At 47.3% G+C, this 20,803-nt stretch overlaps 1 protein-coding gene across 6 annotated transcripts in view; it reads right to left on the reverse strand.

Moving 5' to 3' along the window:
- Nucleotides 1-20,803, reverse strand: part of CHL1 (cell adhesion molecule L1 like) — a 115,767-nt gene that overhangs the window by 46,945 nt on the left and 48,019 nt on the right. For all 6 annotated transcript variants that reach the window (XR_014854680.1, XM_085072265.1, XM_085072267.1 and 3 more), the window contains one exon: nucleotides 1,319-1,502. Coding sequence is in view for 5 of the 6 variants with exons in the window: in XM_085072265.1 (XP_084928391.1) it covers nucleotides 1,319-1,409 (91 nt within the window). In the remaining variant the exon portion in view is untranslated. The remainder of the gene's footprint in view (nucleotides 1-1,318; nucleotides 1,503-20,803) is intronic.

The raw sequence follows: 20,803 nt of genomic DNA on the forward strand, positions 1-20,803 counted from the left end.
TGATCCCTGTCACTGCCTCAGTGGGCAAAGAAATGCCTGGCAGAGGGACAGTGCCCACCCTCACTCCCTCCCCTCCAAACCCACCCGGGGCAGACAGAGCTGGGACCATGCCAGAGCTAAAGCCAAAGCACGGGGCTGTGGAGTGGCAAATTTATTCCCAGATGAAGTCAGGAACTGGCTTTCATCCCGACACAGATGCACACACATGAAGTAGCAAACTGCTGCCTCCATCCTGAAGAGAGCTGCCAGGAAAGCCCATGGACTGCAAGGCTGCTTTAATGCCTGCCCCAGGCTGCAGTGCACCATCACGCAAGGATGTTGCACTCACTTTTTGCTTTTTTCTGAGGGAATTAAAGTGTGGCAAATGCCTGTGTAACAGAGGAAGGAGAATGTTCCCTGCAGTGGAGCTGGGGATAATAGGATCATCCCATTGTTATAAACAGCCAGGAAGAGAATTAACACACTCTCGGGGTGCTGGTTTAAGTCCTGGGAGCTCAAAGCTGCAGTAAAATGTGATGGCTTGTCAGACCAAGTGGTTGCAAAGCTGAGCAGTTCCAAGCCCACCAGCTTCACTGATGAGAAGTAACTCTCTTTTATTAAAATATAAAACGCTTCATTAGAGCTAATTAAGGGTTAGGTGGTTCCCTGGGGGAGGTTCATAAAAGCAGTGCATGCCCAGAGAGTTTGTGCTGCACTTTACAGCCACAGCTCCACTTTTGCCTTATTGAAACACAGGGAGCCACTGCAGTACCTTCCTGAAAAAAGAACAAAAAACCTCAATTTCCCAATGCAAATTTGGATAGTTTTACAAAATATCTTATAAACTTGCTTGGTTATTTTCCCCTTTGCAGCCAGGGCTATTGGCAGCCTCCAGAGTGCTAACAGCTCATGGCAGATCCACAGGATGCCCTGAAACTGGCCCATGTCCTACCCTGAGACCCTGAAAAGAGCCTACATTTCCCATTCCTTAAGTCTACTTATTTATTTTTCCCCACCATAACTGATAAACCCCAATAATGCAGAGTTTTGCTTTGAGGAATTGAAGGACAAACCCAAACCCTCGGAGCTAAGTGTTGTGTTGGATGGGAAACACCAGAGAGCTGTTATTAGACAACTTCACTACTCCATTTCAGCAGCCCCAAACAGGACAGCTGAGCTTTTTATCAGACCTGAATTTCCCAAAGGCCACATTGTGGCAAGATTAAATTCCAAATGGAACACAACTGGAAAGGAGGATTTAATATTTCTCCTTCAGGGATAGCTGAAAAAGAGCACGGAACAAAAAAAGCAAAGTGCACAGCAAATAGCTACAACTCACCTGATAATGGTATTTCAATAGCTGCTGCCAAACTCAATACAAAGAAAAACAGGCATATGGTGATGCCTTTTGTGCTTAATAGCATCTCCATCACTCTTCTGTAAACAAGGAGTCCAAACAGAGTGAGAGATACCTTCTGCTTCCTCTCACTGTCACTTCAGATCAGGCAGAGGGATGTGGGAGTCTGGTGAGGAGAACAAACAGCAATGTTACCCTGCAACATCAACCTGGGTCTGACAAGGTTATAAAATTAAAGCAACGCTGCAGGTTTGCAGCTGAATTGCACTAAATGGTCCAATTTCCTCTTCCCCCATCCCCTGGCTTCAAGAACAATCCCCCTTCAATTTCTAGCAAGAAATACATGCCCAAAAGTACAGCTCTATTGTAGCACAGAAGTGTAATTATTTTTTTGTTGTTGTTTTGCAATTAAAAGTGGGGATGGTTCCGAATATGGTGTATTTGTAATCATTCCAGTTCATAAATTTTTCTAATGAGAGTTGTGTAAGTTGGAAAGTAATGTAACAGATCTAATGAGAGAAATTTGGTACACTAATGACCTTGTTCATAAATCTCATCTGTCTTTTATCTTTCATTTATGCTCAAGGAAGGACACAATCTCATTTAGTTCATTACTAAGAACCAGAATATGAAATCTTTGCTTTTCCCCAACAGTCCCAGAACTACTCTATGTGGGTTTTACAGATTCCATTAGACATCCTTAGGTTCTGAATTACAAGGCAAGAATGTTGTGTAGCTGCAAAAAGGAGACATATCCAGCTCTAATGAGCATTTAAGTGCAATTCACAGAGAAGTGAAGGAGAGAATTCTGGTTTAGATGGGATATTGGGAAGGAATTGCTCCCTGGGAGGGTGGGAAGGGCTGGGATGGAATTCCCAGAGAAGCTGTGGCTGCCCCTGGACCCCTGGCAGTGTCCAAGGCCAGGCTGGACAGGGCTTGGAGCAGCCTGGGACAGTGGAAGGTGTCCCTGCCATGGCAGAGAGCTGCAGGCAGAGCTGGACAAGGACATGGCACTGCCAGGCTGAGCTGGGGTCACACACAGCTCCTGGATCTTTGCACATCCCACCTGCATAACCCAGAGATCAGAACAGCAATCCCAGGCTCACGGGAGCAGTTGGCATGGGGGACAGCAGGAGGTGGCACTGGGCATGGCTGTCCTTGCCCAGCACAGCTGGAGCACAGGGAGAGCTCAGCCACACATCCCACACCCCCAGCCCAGGAGGCTTTTCTCCTCAGGGCTGCTTTTCCCTACAAAACACAGAGATTTCCCCTTTCCCCCCACACATTCCCTCTCACAACAACTCCAAGATGAGCACCACTCGTGCTGTGACCCTCCCTCCAGGATGGCTTCTGCTCACACAGCCTCCAGCCCAGGAAAACTTGCTGCAAGCTCACATCTCTGAGACCAAAACCCCTGGTGAAGGTTGAAATTGGCCAAAGAGGGGCGAGAGGCAGACACCATAATCCCATAAGCCTCATTTGTTTAGAAATGAGGCTAAAAACCAGATGTCTTTTAAGTATTTGCTGATGGAAGAAGCTGCCTAATCTGCTTAGGGCCTCGCTCTGCAGAAGGGCACTGGAGGGAACAGGGACAGGGACAAGGGACAGGGACAGAGACAGGGGACAGGAACAGGGACAGGGGACAGGCTCAGATGGTACCCCCAGGCTGTGGCTGGGTGGAAATCAAGCAGAATCAGGCAACACCAGTGTGTTCTGATTGTTGCAATCAATATTCCCCCCCAGTCTGAGTTCTCCTGGCTGTACCTCATGAGCCAGGGACCTTTCCAAAGCTGAGCCTGCCAAAGGCTGGGCTGTGTGACAGCACAGGGGACACCCAGGACACGCAGCAGCCCCAGCCAGCAGCCACCTGATGGCTGCTGTCACCTCAGGATGAGCCCTCCCCCTCCTCACCTGCTGCTGGCACACGCTCAGCTCCAGATCTGTGCCATCCACAGCAAAACAGATGCTCTGACAGAAAACCCTCTGGATGCAGAATTGCGATTTGGGCTCATAAAACCCTGCCCAGCCTTGCTGCCTGCAGATGGTGCATTGGTGGCAGCGAGAGCCTCCTCTCCCCATCTGCTGCCAGCTCTGGGGACAGGAGCAGGCAGGTCAGGATGCCAGCCAGAGGCAGGGAGCTGGGATAACAGGAGCTGAGGGCACAGCGAGTTTCATTTCATGTGAATGCTACAAAGCATTTCATAAATTCAGATTAAATTCAAGAAAAAAATCAAGAGCACAGCTCGATGCCTTAACCAAACCAATTAGCTCACACCTTTTTTTTTTCTTTTTTTCCCCTTAATGAAGTGCCAGAGCAAAGCAGCAGCGTTCCCAAGAAGCAGGATATCCTTTATCATGTGGCACAGCCCGACTTGCCTCTGCAGGCTGCTGTAATTAGTCGGCCTGTCTAGCACCTCACTCCTTTCTCCCTGGCTGGAATACTAATGCTGGGGCTGACAGCAGCAGCATTTGGAAGCAGCCAGCACGGGGTGGACCTGTGCACATCCAGAGATAACTCCACTTGGGAATCTCCCCGCGGCTGTTTGGTTTGTTCTGGAGGGGTTTCCATGAGGTGCAGCCCTGGGGTGACACAGATCAAGCAGGAATCTCTTTGTGGAGTTATTTCCCCAGCAAGGTGAGCCTCCTGCTCCTGTACTCTGTGATTTCTATCCCTGCTGGAGCAGCAGGACAATATCCCAGCTGGGATGGCGATCAGGGAATGCCAACACTTCACCCACAGTGTCGGTGCTCAGGAGGGAACCAGGTGAGACACATCCTCCCCTCACAGACCTGGGCCAGCTGCTCACCTTTTCCAGGTGACACTGAGACAGATCTGCCAAGCTTTAGGTGCTCAGGATGGCTGTCACACCCCTGGCTGTCCCACCAGGCCTCGTGTGAAACTGCAGATATCCTGATTAAATCCCCAACCTTCCCTCTCCCCTGCAGCACCCAAAAACACCCCAAATCCCTCCCTTAGTGAGCAATCTCAGCCATCCCCAGCCAGCCCATCCTGCCTGGCTCCAGGCCCAGCCAGCACCCAAACTTCAGCAGCACAACCCTCCATCCTGCCACGATTAAACTCCAAACAAACTTCCCAACGTCTGCCAGTTCCTAGCAAATGAACAATTTGCTGCCTAAGGAGTTTGGAGGAATGAGTGAGGGAGCTGTGCAGGCTCTTGGCAGCCCTGGGCAGGTTTCAGGCTGGCTGCTGCCAAAACACAGCCCTGGCCTTGGCCTAGGAGAGTGCCAGGGACCCACCTGCAGAACCCTGACCTTGGGAAAAACATCAGCCCTGCTCTCCAAGCTGGGTCAGGCTCCTGATTGTCACAGAATTCCAGGGTTAGAAGGGACCTTGAAGGTCATCCCATCCCACCCCAGCCATGGCAGAGACACCTGCCACTGTCCCAGGCTGCTCCAAACCCTGTCCAGCCTGGCCTTGGACACTGCCAGGGATCCAGGGGCACCACAGCATCTCTGGGAATTCCATCCCAGCCCTCCTCACCATCACAGGGATTCCTTCCCAATCTCCCATCCATCCCTGCCCTCTGTCAGATTGAAGCCATTCCCTGTCTCCTGTCCCTCCATCCCTTACCCCAAGTCCCTCTCCTGCCTTCTTCTAACCCCCTCAGGCACTGGAAATCTGCTACAAGGTCTCTCCCAAGCCTTCTCCTCTCCTTTTTCCCAGGAATTCCACATCCCCCTTTGTTCTCACAGGGATTTGGCTGCAGCACCAGATTGCCCCAGCAAACCTTCCTTCTGCACAACAACTGAACGAGGATTGCTACAACAAATGTTACATTTGCAGCTCCTCCTCTCCCTTCTCCTCTCCCCCTCCTCCCTCTAGCTCTGCCTTTCTATTTGCTTTTCTCTGCCTCAGGCTTAAGTCAAGTAATTTGAATTCACTGCAAATACTTATCTGTAGTTCCTTACCTGCAATTCATTATTTACTGTGCTGTTCAGTTAATAGTAAATACTGATTGCTCTAAGGACAGCTCATTTGTTTGTTTAATGAGCTGCCTTTAACTTACACTGAGCAAATCTTTCAAACTATCAGTATTTCCAAGGAGCAGTGGAGTTCCAGATTCTTTTATTACATCCCCTTGCTTCCAGAAGGATGTAATAAAAATACTGGACGACCAAACCAGAAAAAAAGATGAAATTTCCATTTATCTCATCAACCTAGTGAACAATTTTCCCTACATGTAATTACTGCATTAAAATTGCTCATAAATAGTAGCAGGATGACAGCCAAAATTCCCAGATTACTGGTCTACTGCTTCCAAGAGAAATTATATTGCACTCCTAAACATGGCACCAACCTCAGCTGTTGGGTTCCCTCGTCAAATATTGTAAGGTTTGGTCCTTTTTAAGTCCTGTACAGTACAGATCTTCAGGAAAATAATGGATCTCCCACAGCTCAACACTGCTACATCCCTGGGCTGAGCTTTTCATTAGTTAGAGTCAGGTTTAATTTCTCAGGGACATGGACATTACAGGGTAAATGGTAAATATTTGTAATTAGAAATTACAGCCTCTGGTGTGGCCCCAGTTATGGAATAACAGCAAAACACTCTGGAAAAGAATACTTCCTGGTATGAAGAATAAAAGTTTGATTATTCAGTGATTCCACATAGAATCATTAAGGTAGGAAAAGACAAGGTCAGTGACTATAGATCTTTTCTTTTTACTGAAATCCCCCATGTGCAGAGTCCCTCAAGTGTTTGGAAAAGAGAAGGAATATTCATAAGGCCCCATTTTACTTCAGGTGTCAATGTAAGCCATAGCTTTTCCCCTAAAAGCTTTTTGACATCCCACTGGCAGCACCACGGAGAGGATAACCTTCACTCGACTCTTTCCCCATCACCTATTTTGGGATGTTGTCAGTTCTGAAAAAAGCAGCCCATGATGCATATGCTGGAGGTGATTAAAATAATCACCCAAATCAGAAAGCTGCTCTTCCTTCCGTGGCAAAGTATTTCCAAATACATTGCAGCACACAACAGACACAGAGAGATTTTCTTTTTTTTTTCGGTGCAATTCCACTCTCAGGAGGTTTGGTGAGAAAAGTCTATGTATTATTTATCTAGCCAAGGACTTCATAAACATGATCAGACAGCACATCTGAAGGAAAAGTTTTCAGTGTAGTAACACAACTTCAGCATTATTTCACAAAATTTATGTGTTTCAACTCGGATTGCAACTATTCCACCTTCTCAGCTTTGTAATCCACCAGCATTTCAGTTTCCAAACCAAAAAAACCCTCTAAAAATGGAATGAATATAATTAAAGAAGAACTATGCACACAATGCTGCAGCACAATGTAGCAGCAAAAAATTCTATTCAATAAAGAATGTGATAGAATTAATATCCCCGGGACAAAGTCTTAAGGAATAAAGAAGGAATTTGGGAGCCCAGCCTGCCAGGTGCTGGTTTGCTGGGAGAGCAGGGCAGCCTGGGCTGGGCAGGGTGGCAGATGGTGCTGTCCCCAGGCTGTGCCCAATGTCTCAGTTTGAATCCTGTGCCCACAGCGTGGAAACTCAATTTCTGCTATTTCTGCTGGAGATCTACCCTGAGCTGAGGGGAAGCAAAAGGTGTGTGAGTATCCTGGAATTCAAGTGCCTGACCCCAGGAAAAAGCAGCACAACACCAGCTATCCATTTCCAAACACTCCCTTGTCTGCTCCCAGCTGCTCCCAACAAAATCCTAAAGTGCAATCAATCCCCTCAAGTCCCACCAGGTCCCACCTATGCTCTGAAATGGTTGAAAAGCCAGCAATGAATGATTTCTCCTGGTCCCCTGTCTGCCCACAGAACGGCACAGCACCTGGTAGAGCTGATTTAATTGGCTTTGTACATCTGGCAGCTGAAGCACTGAGTGCAAGGATCACAATGCTTAAAGCTCTGCATGGCTTTCACACAAACACAGGGATGGAAGGCTGGAGAAATGTGATTTGTAACCTGCAAAGATGCTCAGGAGCCCAGGGTTTGCCATTCCCATCAGACCTGCTCTGCTGGGACCTCAAAACACCTCCGAGCAGCATTTGCAATAAAGACTCCCAAGAAAATCCAGTGAGGAAATCAATAGCTGGTTTAGCCTCTTCACGACCAAAGGAATAAATGTTAACAGTGGAAGGGCCATTGCTGCTGCTGGATCCCTCATTAAATTTTAGTGATAACATAATTGTCCTGGACAATGGAGAGAACCATCCACGTGGTCACTGCTGACATCAGGAGCACACAAACCCAACTGCCCTGCAGCCAAATTCCCCCTTAGGGATGTTCTTAAATATGTGAGTAAATACCAACATCTGGATTGACCTGAAGAGAAGAACAGCAGTGGAGGGGGACAGCAGGTGAGCCCAGGTGACCCCAGGTGACACCAGGTGACCCCAAATGGCTCTGGCCCAGAAGCAAAACAGAAATCCTCCCTCCTCCTGCAGTGCCTCAGGACTTTCTGAGCCAGACCTGAACCAGCCTCAGCTCTTTAATACCAACAGGCCTCTCCTCCACAAATTTAGGCACCTTTTTCATTTTACTCAATTGTTTCCCTGCCCATCAAACTGCTCCTTGTCCAGCCTGTTTTTGGACTGGGTTAACTGGGCAGCATCTCTGAGCACTGGGAGCACTGGGCCACTAAGGCACCTCCTGTGACAGACCAGTTTAGGTCTTCAGACACAAACTGAATATTTTCTTGAGAGGGAATTAATCCAAATCTTTACATTCATCTTCTTTAAGCCTTCTTGCAGCTCTGCTGTGGCAGCAACCTCTCTTACAGGGGAAAATCTGGATTTAATGTAGTGTACTTGAGGTGTATGTACCACATCCTGCAGCACAAAGTGCTTGTGGAGATGGTTTTCAGACTTCTGAAAAATCCACAAGTATTTAATTAGCAACTTTCTAAGGTATTTAAAGTGGAATTAAAAATAGCATGCTGCAATTTTAGCCTGTACTCCTTCATTGCACTATAAAGTGTACTTTGCATAATTCCTGTACAAGTCACCATCAAATAAGGTTCTGGCTTTACATTTGCCCATTTACAGCAATCTAATCCCCCCAGGTGTGGCTGCTTTATCTCTTTCACCTGAACATTTGGCCACACATCATTCCTTTCCCAACCAGTGAAAACACAGAAATGATCCCAGCACGAGGAGATAATGCTGCAGTGGATGAATGTCACAACCTACAAACACACAGTGACCATCATTAACAAACCAGCCCAGATTTCAGATTTGCAGACACACCTGAAAGCACAGCAGCCTCTTCAAAATTCAGCTGTTGTCTGAGGCTTTTGCCATTCTGCATTTCCTCGAGATACCACATCTCCTAAACAAGCTGAGCACATTGCTGGCTGAAACTAGTTTGATATTAATTGAAATTTTCAACAGCCATTAGCATTTCAGCTCATAGGTCAAGCATGAAGCAGGAAGGGAAGGACAGCAAAAAGTGGGGTGGGTGAGTGGGGATGAGGCAGCCAGGTGGAAAGGGAAGGAAAAAAGGGAAAAAGGGGGGGAAAAAAAGGGGGAAAAAAGGGGGAAGGGAAGGGAAGGGAAGGGAAGGGAAGGGAAGGGAAGGGAAGGGAAGGAAGGGAAGGGAAGGGAAGGGAAGGGAAGGGAAGGGAAGGGAAGGGAAGGGAAGGGAAGGGAAGGGAAGGGAAGGGAAGGGAAGGGAAGGGAAGGGAAGGGAAGGGAAGGGAAGGGGAAAGGAGAAAGGGAAAAAGGAAAAAGGAAAGGAAATTGCACTTTGTCCTCAGATGAGACGGCCAGTGACAGCCTCTGCCAACAGAGGCCGTGGAAATTCTCCTAAATTTCAACATGAATTTCCAAAGGCCCCTGCTGCTTTTGTACACTCGTCCAGCCTCTTTCAAAACACATACCAATGGGGAAATCATGAGCTTTCTGCTGTTCATACAAACAAACACGAGTTAAAATAAAGCAGCACCTGTGTGAAGCAGCAGTGCCTCCCCTCGAGAGGCTCTCCTGGAGCAGCACATGCCATGGGCAGGCTGAGCCATTCCAGCTCCTGCCTGCAGCACATCCTTGGCACACAGCGAGCCAGGAGAGCCCTGCTGGCTGGGGAACGTGGGCAGGGATGTACCAGGCAGAGCTCCTCCAGGCCTGGGGCTGATGAGGTTGTTCAGTCAGCAGAAAGCTCAGGGAAAACAGCACAAAACATTCCAAAAGCACAGCCAAGGGCTGCTCTGGATTCTGCCAGGGAGGAGAATCTCTCAGGTGCTGAAGGAGGGGGAAAATTTACACACCCAGCCCCTGATGGGCTCCATTCCAGGCACAGGAACAATCCCAGTGCCAGGAAAATCATCTGACAGTAGCAGAAACCACTGCAGGGCAGCCAGGGCTCCTCTTGGTGCTGGTGATTCTGTGTGTGTTTGTGTTTGCTAGTAATGAGGTGACACCATGAACACGGGGAAAAAGGGGATTTAATTGCAAATTAATTACCTCTATATACAGCAGAAAACAGCTATTATTCCCACTCAGTCTGTTAAGGATCATCTTTTCCTGCTGCATCACAGACAGGTGAACTCAGTCACGATGTACAACAGCAGCAATAGTGTCAGCTATCAAAAATCCTAAATCTGAGCTCCCTGCTTCACCTGTGCCATGCAAAATGCACACTCACAGAGCTTCTGTGCCTCAGGGACTTGGGAGATGCTCAGAATATTCCCCAAATCCCGAGTGAAAAATCCCGCCGGGCTTCACACCCAAAATCCTAAACCCCAAAATAAACCAACCCCAAAACTGCAGCAAATCTCCCCTCTCACTTTTACCCCTGTGTCTCAGCACAATGGCAGTGAAAGTCATTGGGACACTGCGTGTTCCTAATTTAAATTGCAGCCAGTGACTCGTGACCACAGAGAGGTTCACAGCAAGCAGTCTCTGTGCTCTCTGCCTCGCCTCTGATTTTCCTCCTTCTGTGGAATAGCAGAGATTAGCTCTTTCAGCTTCGTGGAGGATCTCCCCACGCTTGCTTTTCCCGATAAGTCAAGCCCATTAAGCTTCCAGCATTTGCTACGTTGCCAGAGATACAAGGGATTACTTGGGAAAAAAAAAAAATCAAGTGAGACGTAGTGGTTTCACACAGATAGTGCATGGAAGCATTTAAAGGTACAAGTTAAACACAAATCCTGATGTGCCTGTCTGGACAGGGATCTCCTTCTCTCAATTTGGGAATCTTGGCTTGACTCTACAGTGGGATTTACACTTTACCAAGGCAGCACCACCAGAGGAGTTGGTTTAGGTCAGTAATTGCAGGATTTGGCCCAGTTTGTGCATTAGGAATCTAAGCACAGTGCAAACAGGATGGCGTTCGAGACACATGATTCTGCATTTCCTACTTCCCTTGCTCTCACCTGGAATCTCCAGTGATTTCCTTTATCCACGAAGAACATCACAGCTCAATAAAACCCCCAATAAACCTACAAAACACCACACATTCAGCAACCCAGGGGAGACACTTATTCCACCTGTATCTTCCAGGAGCTGTTACCATCCCAGCAGAGCCTCCTGAGGAAGATGGAACTGGTTTTTGGCAGGATCTCCAGGGAGGAAAGAGCTCAGAATGTGCCCGAGACATTCTCTTAAGTAGCAGAATGCTACAACTGATGTGGTCATCATTTTGTTCCCATAGCTTCTGTTAATGAAAACGTTTTTTGGCAAAGCTTTCAGGGGATCCGAGCTGTTGATAGGGTGAGGATTATTTCTGAGCACAGCAGCAATTTTGTGCACTTGCTCAGGTGGTTTTTACCATTGTATGAGGAAAGCATCATTCAAAACACTCCAAACCCCAGTGATTTCCCAGCTGCAACAGTTGCTTTTCTCCATTAATGCCTTTTTTTTTGTCAAGGCACTAAATCAAAACATCCATCAACCGCCCTGCAGACAGTTGGCTGACAATATATTGAATATATCTGCTGTAGCTGTGAAAGAAAGGCAAGAGACTCTGTAATTCTGTTTCTCTCTCCTCGGGATCCACATTCATCATCCCTTTCAGCACTGGAGGGATGCAGAGAAGCAGCTGCCAGTGGCTGCAGCAGCTCCAGGTGATCACAGGAGATGTTTCACCACGCAGATCACAAGCCCAGGGTGTGTTTCAAGGCACAGTTGATCTTTAGAGATGCAATTTGACTCCAGCTAGGTGGCTGAGCAGAGAACAAGGAGGAGGCAGCGCAGGCAGCGAAACACACAATTCAAACAGCTGAAAAGCCTGGGAAAAATGGGATTATTCACCTGTTTACCCAGTGCCAGGGGACAAATGTTTTGAAGGAAATTGGGCAAAACTAAATCGATTTCCTCAGCTCGTGAGGGGTTGGTAAAGCATCTCCCATGGCCAGACAAGAAGGTTTGGAAACAACCCTGGGGCAGTGCCCACTCGAGGGCAATTTGGGTCATTGCTTTTCCTTTCTCTTGACATTTGGTTTTTGCCTTCCACGGCAACAGCAAAATCCACTCACCTAAACCCCATCACTAAATACTAAATCTTTGTTTCAAAAGCTGGAGCTGCTGCTGCATCCCTGTGATGTGACTTTCTGAATGCTGAGCACAAACCCCAAATTATCATCCCCCAGTTTTGGAAAAACTCAGCTCCACCTTGCTGGAAATGAAAGTAAATAAAGTAAAATTAGAAGGACAGCAAGTAAATATCAGGAGTGAGAAGTTCTGCCTGAACAATTAAAATCAGCTGAAGTTATGCAAAACTGCAAAGGGAATCTTCCTGTTGAATGTCAAACAGGCAGAAGTTGAGAGAATTTCATTGCCCATTCTGCCCACAACACCAAGTTCTTCAGAACAAGAGTGGGTTTTGCACCAGGAGTCTGACATGAAATGCAGAAAATTCCCCCCTAGCTGGGGCAGCTCCCTGGCACAAGGGCCAAACTCCAACCCTGCTGCAGCAGAGCCAGCCAGCCACCTCTCCTTTAGTCAGGGAAACTAGAAAAGAACAAATTCTGTACCTGCCAAACTGCTTTATTCTACATGGCAGAAAAGCCTTCCTTATCAGACCCTGCACACCTCAAACACAGCTAACAGAAGCTGCAGGTGATGTATTTTTTCTTGTCACCTCTTTCTGTAAAACTCCCAGAGCTTGAAGCATCCTGGTTTTCCAAAGGGACAGAGAAGGAGCCCATGGCTACTGAAGACACCAAAATACAAAAATTAAAGCCCTTCTGCAATTCCACCACAAGCCCTTGGAGCTTCCCCTCCACTCTCCCATCCCTCCCTTTATTTAGCTGAAGTTATTTAGAGGACAGATCTCTGTTTAAGCAGCTGCTGCCACAACTAGTTGGCCCAAGCAGCTTTTTTAATTAAATATTTGCTGCCGGGAGAGTTTTCTCTCCCCTCCCTGCTCTCCTTGTGGACAACATTTGTTCTTGCAGAGATAACAGGAATCAACCTCTGCCTTTGCCTGCGAGGCCTCCTGTGCTCCAAGCTCCTGTAATGGTGTGAAATCCACACAAAAATTAATTTTTCTGATAGGCATCGTGACATTTTCCTATCAAGGACAACCATCAACAATAAGGAACAGAAAGAGAGCTTGCTGGGATTTAATAATGATTATTAAATTATGTCATTTACATAATTAGGCCTTAGTAATAACTATGGCATATCTCTTTTATGGCACGGTAAATTGGCAGAGCAGTTCATAAAGGGATTTTTGGGTTGGTTTTTTCTGTTCTCTCCCACCAGCACCAGAGGAGTAGATCAGGTAAATGATACCACAACCCATACTAAGCAGGTTTACACAGAGGCAGGAAAGGGAGTTGAGTATCATGACGTGAATGAGGGAATTCTTGAGAAACACAGATTTCAAACAGGTTTCTTACGCATTTGTCTCTCTTAGAATTTCTTCCTAGTCAGCAGCCAGCTACAGCAGTGCCTCTGGGATGCTTTCTGGTATTTCCCAACCAGGATCAGAGAGGTTTTGGGTTTACTCTGCCACTGGTGTGCACAGGATTGTTCCCTCTGTTCCCTGGGAACAGCATGAAAGGCACCTGGGTTGACCCAACGCCAGGAAAGGCTCCACTTGCTTGGGGAAAAGCTGCTTTCCAACGGATGTGTCAGAAAGCAGATGTGTCTTGACTCATTTTTACCTGGGCCAGGTGTAACTGAGATTCTCACCTATTTCCATAGTGGAAACAGCAGAGCCGTGTTAGTGTGGAAAAAACCCAAACACAACTCTTCATTAGAGCCAGCTTGACACTGGAGGTGGAAAAGGTAAAGGGAAACAAAGAATTCAATGCTTTCTGAGCAAAGGTGTTTCAACAGCTGTACAGACACTTGGGGCTCCTCTCCATGCAGAAATGAGGAAGCAGCAAGGGATGAATTCCCTGTGAGGATGGGGAGGGGCTGGGATGGAATTCCCAGAGAAGCTGTGGTGCCCCTGGATCCCTGGCAGTGTCCAAGGCCAGGCTGGACAGGACTTGGAGCAGCCTGGGACAGTGGAAGGTGTCCCTGCCATGGCTGGGGTGGATGAGCTTTAATTCCCTTCCAACCCAAAACCATTCCATGATTCCGCGAGGCTGAAGGGACAAAGTGCTGGGAAGCAGCAGCACAGAAAGCACAGGACTTGGAGTGGGAAATGCAGATGGAGGGAGGGAGGCTCCAGGAAAAAGGAGGCAGCAAGAACAGCGTGTGAGGAAATGAGAGCAGGCAGCAAACGAGGCTGGTGCAGCTCCACAGGGCTCAGAGCAGCTGCTGCTCTGTGTGCTTGGGCGAGGGAATGGATCCTGGGAGAGGGATGGTGCTGTCAAAATCTGGGAATGCAGACGAGCAGGGATCTGTGCTGTGCAGAGAGAGGCAGCACAAGGACTGGGGGGAGCTGGGGAGGCTGAGCAGCAACTCACAGGGGGAGAAATGAAAGAGAGCTGAGTCTCAAAGCCCCGAGCAGGGACCTGGGGACACTGTGATGGCAATGCCAGTGTGAGGAAATCAGAGAGCAAAGCAGCAAAATCTGCATTTGAGAGTATCTCAAACCTGCCTGAGCTCCCCAGGCTGGAGCCACAGAGGGAATTTATTTCAGAAAGAAATATTAGTATCGTAGCACCAAGCAATTTTTTAAAATATAGATAAATAGGATGCATTAAGGCAGGCGAGGCTGTACAAACTATTCAGTCACATCAGTACACAGGCTCTCACTCCCATCTACACCAGGGTGCATCCTCTGAGGACAGGATAGATGCTCCTGACTGACATCAGCTTCACTGGCAAAGCAAAAATAAAAATCTGATCTTCTGTTTCCATGGCAAACCTGTCAAATTCCACTCATGCACCACAAGCCTTCCCTGCCTTTCCAGGAACAGAAGCAACTGGTGAAGCAAAGCAGGGCTGGGGCCACTCTCTGTTACCCATCCCAGGAAAACCTTTCTTGGGGGGTTATTAATATGATTTACATAATTTATAAATGTTAACAAATAACTGCAACTCTGTGTGCTTCCTGAGAAAAGATCCCAGTTCCTCTGCTCCCCTCAGATCCACTCAGCAGCACTCCAAGGTCACTGGCATTCTCCTGGGCACCAGGCAGGTAAATCCAAGCTGACAACACACACAGACCCTTCAGAGCAGTGCAGGAATCAGGGAAGCCTGAGAGCTGTTATAAAATGCCTCTTACATTATGGAGCAGCCAGGAAATTAAAAAATAAAGAGTGAAATCCCCAGGTGGGATTCCACCCCCCAGGAAAGCTCTCCAAAACCCGAGCACTGTCAGGCTGAACTCACCAAAGCGAAGGCAAACAAGATTCCTCCTCTGGAGGTAACGCCTTCAGCAGCTCCTAATCCAGCTACACATGGAGTTTCTGTTCCCTAATTTCGTCTGCTTTGCTTTTGTCATAACAGCATTTCTAATTTTGCAACTTTGGCTTTATTAGAGTGAAAGTTGTTTTCATTCTGTACTTAGCTGATGTTTAAATGGGCTCACCAAAGCTTGTTGGGCACAAGGGATACCATTTTCACACTCAAAGAAATCAGTGTTTTCAACAAATACTTTAAGCTTCTATAATCCAGGACAAGTTTGGGCATCCCAAGCGTCTGGGAGTGGCTCTGACTGCAAAATCAGCTCCAGGGCTGCTGCAAGGAATCTGCAGGTGAGGAGGAACCATCCCAGGAGCTGGTTGTTGTCTCCAGCACCACTTCTCCCTGCCCAAAGGGACAATCCAGGACTCCAGGAGACATCCAGACTGGGGAGAAGGGTGGATCTGGGAGAGAGCTGCTGGAAAAGCGTTGGCAGGGGTTGCCCAGGGAGGTTTGGAGTCACCAGCCCTGGAGGTGTCCAGGGAAGGGCTGGAGGTGGCACTCAGTGCTCTGGGCTGGGGACAAGGTAAGGATGGAGCACAGGGTGGACTGGATGATCCTGGAGGGCTTTTCCAGCCTCAATGGGGATGGGAATGGTGTTGGAGAACACATCCCAGTGAAGAGCAGGCTGAGCCTCACCCAGCACCTGCTGCCAAACAAAACAATGGGACCCCAAAATACTCACCTCAAACACATGCCTGCACTCTGGGGCCAACCAGTGTCACTGCAAAGTCCCAGAGCAGCAATTTAGCCATGAAGAGCTCGAGGGTGGCTTTAACTCCATTGGAAATCTGGCTCTACCTTTGCCCCAGGCTTGGCACAGATCATGGGGTGAAGTGTCACCTGCAGGGAGGAACGACACCAACCTGACCCCAGAGCCACCCCAGCTCCCCTACAGGTGACACCACCAGCATCCCACGTTTTACCCACTCCAACAGGTCTGCCTGGGAACGTTTCACTAATCCTGAACCACAAAAAGGCTTAAAATATCTGTCAGTCAGGCTGGCTCCCCGCTGGCCTCCCTGCAGCCCTCGCAGCCTCGCTGGGAGGATTGTTACTGAGATCACCAGCGCTGCCAACGTGCTGAGGAGAATGAAACCCCAGCCCTGGAAACAATAGCTATTACAGAGTGTGGAATCAGCAGGAGATGGGATGAATGTTCGTAATTCCAAGGCGTAGAAAGCGTTTTTAAAATGCCTTTACTCTCATCTGTACTTCTTTAATATTTTACTGCCTAATCGTGGTGGTTTATAGCCAGGCCGTAATTTCAGTGAGGTACAAACTTGTGGAGTATAATGTCAAGCTCTGTGGTAGAGTCAAGTAAACATTTGTAGTAATTATATGCCCAGGAGATTTCATCACCTCCCAGAATTAACAAGCAGCTCAGTAAATTACATATCACTCGATCTGCAATTGCTCCATCTCCAGCAAAGAGCGCTCTGTCTCCAGCACTCTGACACGACATGTCAGCACACGGAGTGAACCTGTCAGGCTGTTATTGTGCACTCACATCAGCCACCACCTCCCTCCCAGAGCTCCTTCTCCGAGGTTTGAAGCACAATTTTCTTCCCAGAGAAAACACAGCCCACAAAGAGGCACTTCGCTCGCACCTCGCGCCAGAATTCGGTTCTGCTTCGCCACAGAGCGACACCCAAAGGGATGAGCTCGATGTGGTGATCAGTGCTGGTCCCAGATGGGTGTCTGAGATGCTCCAAGGCTCTGGAAAGGCAGGCTGCCTGTGGAGCAGCGTGCCCAGCCAGCAGGAGAGAGGTTCTTGCTGCACACATATGTTCCGCAAACGCTCGCTCTGCACAAAGCTCATTATGCGCCCTGACAATCATTCTGATCAAGAGGGAGCCAAAAGCTCCTGCCTCTCCTGCTGGAAACTCGAGGAATGAGAATGGCTCACATTTCCAAGAGAGAAAATGCAGATTGCTTTTAAATGTCTCTTTGCAGACTCCCCCAGCCATGCCAGGGTTACCAGGCAGAGCGATTGCAAACAAGCGCCTCGATTAGGAATTTGTGCACAGCAATAAATTGCCCAAGCAGCTGCTGCACTCTGGCTCAGAGATGAGTGCCCTTTAGCGTTTGCTAAAGTGATTTCCCACAAAATCCCTGTCATTTGTCAGGCCACTACCTGGGAAGTGGAATACACTTAGAGCACTCGCAGATTCATCACCGGCTAATTCTGTTTTCTGAACAGCACAAGAGCAAAAGGAGACAATGCTCAGCCATCACCTTGCACATCTTACATCAGTTTTCAGGCAGAGTGGTTGCTGCTTTCCACACAGAATCACAGAACAGTTTGGGTTGGAAGGAACTTAAAGCTCATCCAGTACCACCCCTGCCATGGCAGGGACACCTTCCACTGTCCCAGGCTGCTCCAAGCCCTGTCCAGCCTGGCCTTGGACACTTCAGGGATCCAGGGGCAGCACAGCTTCTCTAGACAACCTGTGCCAGGGCCTCTCCACCCTCACATGGAAGAATTTTTCACAATATTCCATCTAAACCCACTCTCTCTCAGCTGGAAGCCATCCCTCCTTGTCCTGTCCCTGCAGCCCCCTGTAAAGAGTTTCTCCCAATCTTTCTTGCGTTTTGTTTAGACACTGAAAGGCCACAATGAGGTCATCCCAAAGCCTTCTCCTCTCCAGGCTGATCAACCCCAATTCTCCCAGCCTTTCCTCGTGGCAGAGCTGCTCCATCCCTCTGAACCTCACAGCTCCACGTGGGAGATGTTGCTCCGCTCCAACCTCCCAGGGATGAACTGAACAAACCCCAGCCTTGGCTTTGCACCCTCTGACCTCTGCAGGGTGAGGAGCTGAAGGACAGAGACACAGCCAGGGCTGTGAACAAGCTGTAACAGCAGCGAGCTCCTTCCCGACACACAAATTTATCTATTCATCTATTTCATTTCCCTGGCAAATTTAATCCTGCTTCTAATCCTTCTGGCTGCAGGAGCGATGTGCTGGAACTGCATCTCTGAGCAGAGTCAACCTTATCACTCCAGCATTGTTTTCTTTCCCTAAATGACTAATTTATCCTGTGCATCCTCTAATGCCACAGCCATCTGCCAAAAGGTGTTCAAACCATCCACATTGCAACAGACTCGATTAATATGTATTAAAAATCACATTACGGTTGACACAAGCCATTTTTGTACACGCGGATGAAAAATACGACTATTATGTTTAAAACTTTCAACTAATCATGCACCACTGGTTTTCTCCCTCTGAGTTTATAATTTAAATCTTTAAATGTTTCATAGCAGCCTCATCAGGCCAAGATTTCTGATGGCTGTGGAGCTGAGACAGCCCATTACAGCAACAAGAAAAGGAAAAGAAAAAAAAAAGAAAATAAATAGGAACCTGGTTTTGGAGGGGAAAAAGAAATTATTTCTAGATGGCAATAAAATTATAATGATTAAGAAATAATGTGCATCTGCTTCCTTCATTGTTTCCCATGGTAGTGGTGACAGTGCAGGGATGGAGTGTGACATAAATCTGTCCAAAAGGACATCGATGCCCAGCAGACAGAGCAGCTGTGACAGATGACAAGCCCAGAACAGACAATCAGAGGTGACTTCTGCACAAACCATCCCAGGGTCAATGCTGGTGAAAGCTGTCTGAACATCACACCCACCAGCTCTGCCTTCTGCAGAGAGCAGGAAACATCCCCTGATTTCTATTTCACTCCCAATTTCAGGGCTTTCACTCAGCACAGCTCCCTGAAAACCTTGGGACTCAGCAGCCTGAGGCCTCTGAGCAGCCAAAGCCCAGAGCAGGAGCACAAAGTCCCCAATCTGTGCAGAAACTGCTCCCCCCAGGCATGGGACACGATGGAGACCAACATTTCCAGGGGGTTGGATGCTCTGCTGGCATTAATTCCAACAGCAATCTGTGAGCCCAACCTCTGGGGGTGATTTGAAAACCCCAGAGTGGGTTTTTGGTTTCCTTTTTTTGAGGTTTGTGTATTCCCCCTCAAGCACTTGGGAAGCAGATCCTCCTGTGGAAGCATTTATTAGACTTGCCGAGGTTTTTCCCCACCTGAATTACCTTTTGTGAATGTTAATCACCATCATTATACAGCTTATTGTCGGTTAAACACCTCCATTACCACCCCCAAAAAAAACCCCAAACCTAAATTAAAACAAATTAAATTAAGGCCAGGAGAGAAAACAAGGAACATAAAACTGGATGCCATTTCATAAAGAATTTTTTCCAGAGATTCAGATCCCTTCCCCATCTGGCCACACTCCTCATTTCCAAACTATTTCAACCACCTCCTCCTATAAATGTCTTCAAGAGCAACTCTTCTAGAAAGAATGCAATGCTTTTCCCCACTAGGTGGATGAAAACCTCTGGATTCTCTCCTGAGTCCAAATTTTTATCCCAGCCCTTTTTCCACAGTCACTGAAAAAAACTTCAACTGTTGGAATCCCAAGTGCTGCCAATAAATTATTGCAGTTGGAGCTGAAAGGTGAACTGGGAAAGGGGCTGAGGACAACAGAAACTGGTTTTTCTAAGGAGCTGGAGAACTGCTGAGTTTCGAGACTGAAATATATTAATTGCTATGAATTCAGGAGGTTAAAATTATCTAGAAAAGTAATGCATGTGGAAATCCAGAATACAAGTTTAAGATGCTCACTTCTTTAATTCTTATTCCAAGATAATCTTGTGCAGTTTTTGCTCTGCTCCCTTTGGTGACCTGGTAGCTATTAAATTTCCCTTTGCAAAAAATACAGTCCAGTGAGGAATTCCAACACCTGCATTCAGGTTTTATGAATAAAATACAGAGCAAAATTCCAATCATCCAGGTTTTTTGCAGTGTTAGTCAGAGCAATTTACACAACTGAAATACTGCAAGAAAACTAATTTCAAACAGGCAAGTGCTGAAGAACCTTTGGAGAAATACCTGGAATAGACAAGAGCCATCACTTTGTAAATTCATCTTGCAAGTATTCCATTCCTCCAGCTGAAGGAACAACTCCATGCAGGCTTGATTTGCTTTCCTTTAAGATATCAAGAGTCTCAGCCAGTCTGGGTCATCCTGACACAAACAGAGCAGCTGGAAAAATATTCCATCCACTGCCATGATCAGCACCAGAGGCATCTGAACTGCCCCAGCTGAGGGGAGCACAGGCCAGGCACCCCAAAATCTCCTGGGGTCACTGCCAAGGACAGGCGCTGCTGCTGCTCTGCCCCTGAAGTAGCAATGGGAAAGCAACATCCTCTGAATACTCAAAAAAACCCCTAAAAACAAACAAATAAACAAAAAAACCAAAAAAGCCCGCAAAAAAAAACAAAGAAGCCTAAAACCCCAAACAAACAACAACAACAAAACAAAATAAAAATTTTAAAAAAAACAAACCAGCCAACCAAAAAGCCAAAAAACCCACAAAAAAACAAACAAAAAAAACCCCAAAAAACAAAAAAAAACCAAAATAACAAACACCCAAATCAAAATGCACAAACAAAACCCCAACCCAGAAGCAAACCCTAACTCCTTTCAGTGTAATTCATTGCAGATGTTGATGTTCTTTTCCCTGAATGTTTGCAAAAATGGAGATAACAAACAGGAAATACATTTTGAATTTCATCTGAACCACAAAACCTCAGCTGATGGTGAAATGTGCTTCAGAAATCCATTGTGTTAAGGAGGAAAACTTGAATTTC

This window comes from Lichenostomus cassidix, chromosome 12 (genome assembly GCF_008360975.1).
Source record: "Lichenostomus cassidix isolate B80296 chromosome 12, HeHo_3.0, whole genome shotgun sequence".
Classification (NCBI taxonomy): domain Eukaryota; kingdom Metazoa; phylum Chordata; class Aves; order Passeriformes; family Meliphagidae; genus Lichenostomus; species Lichenostomus cassidix.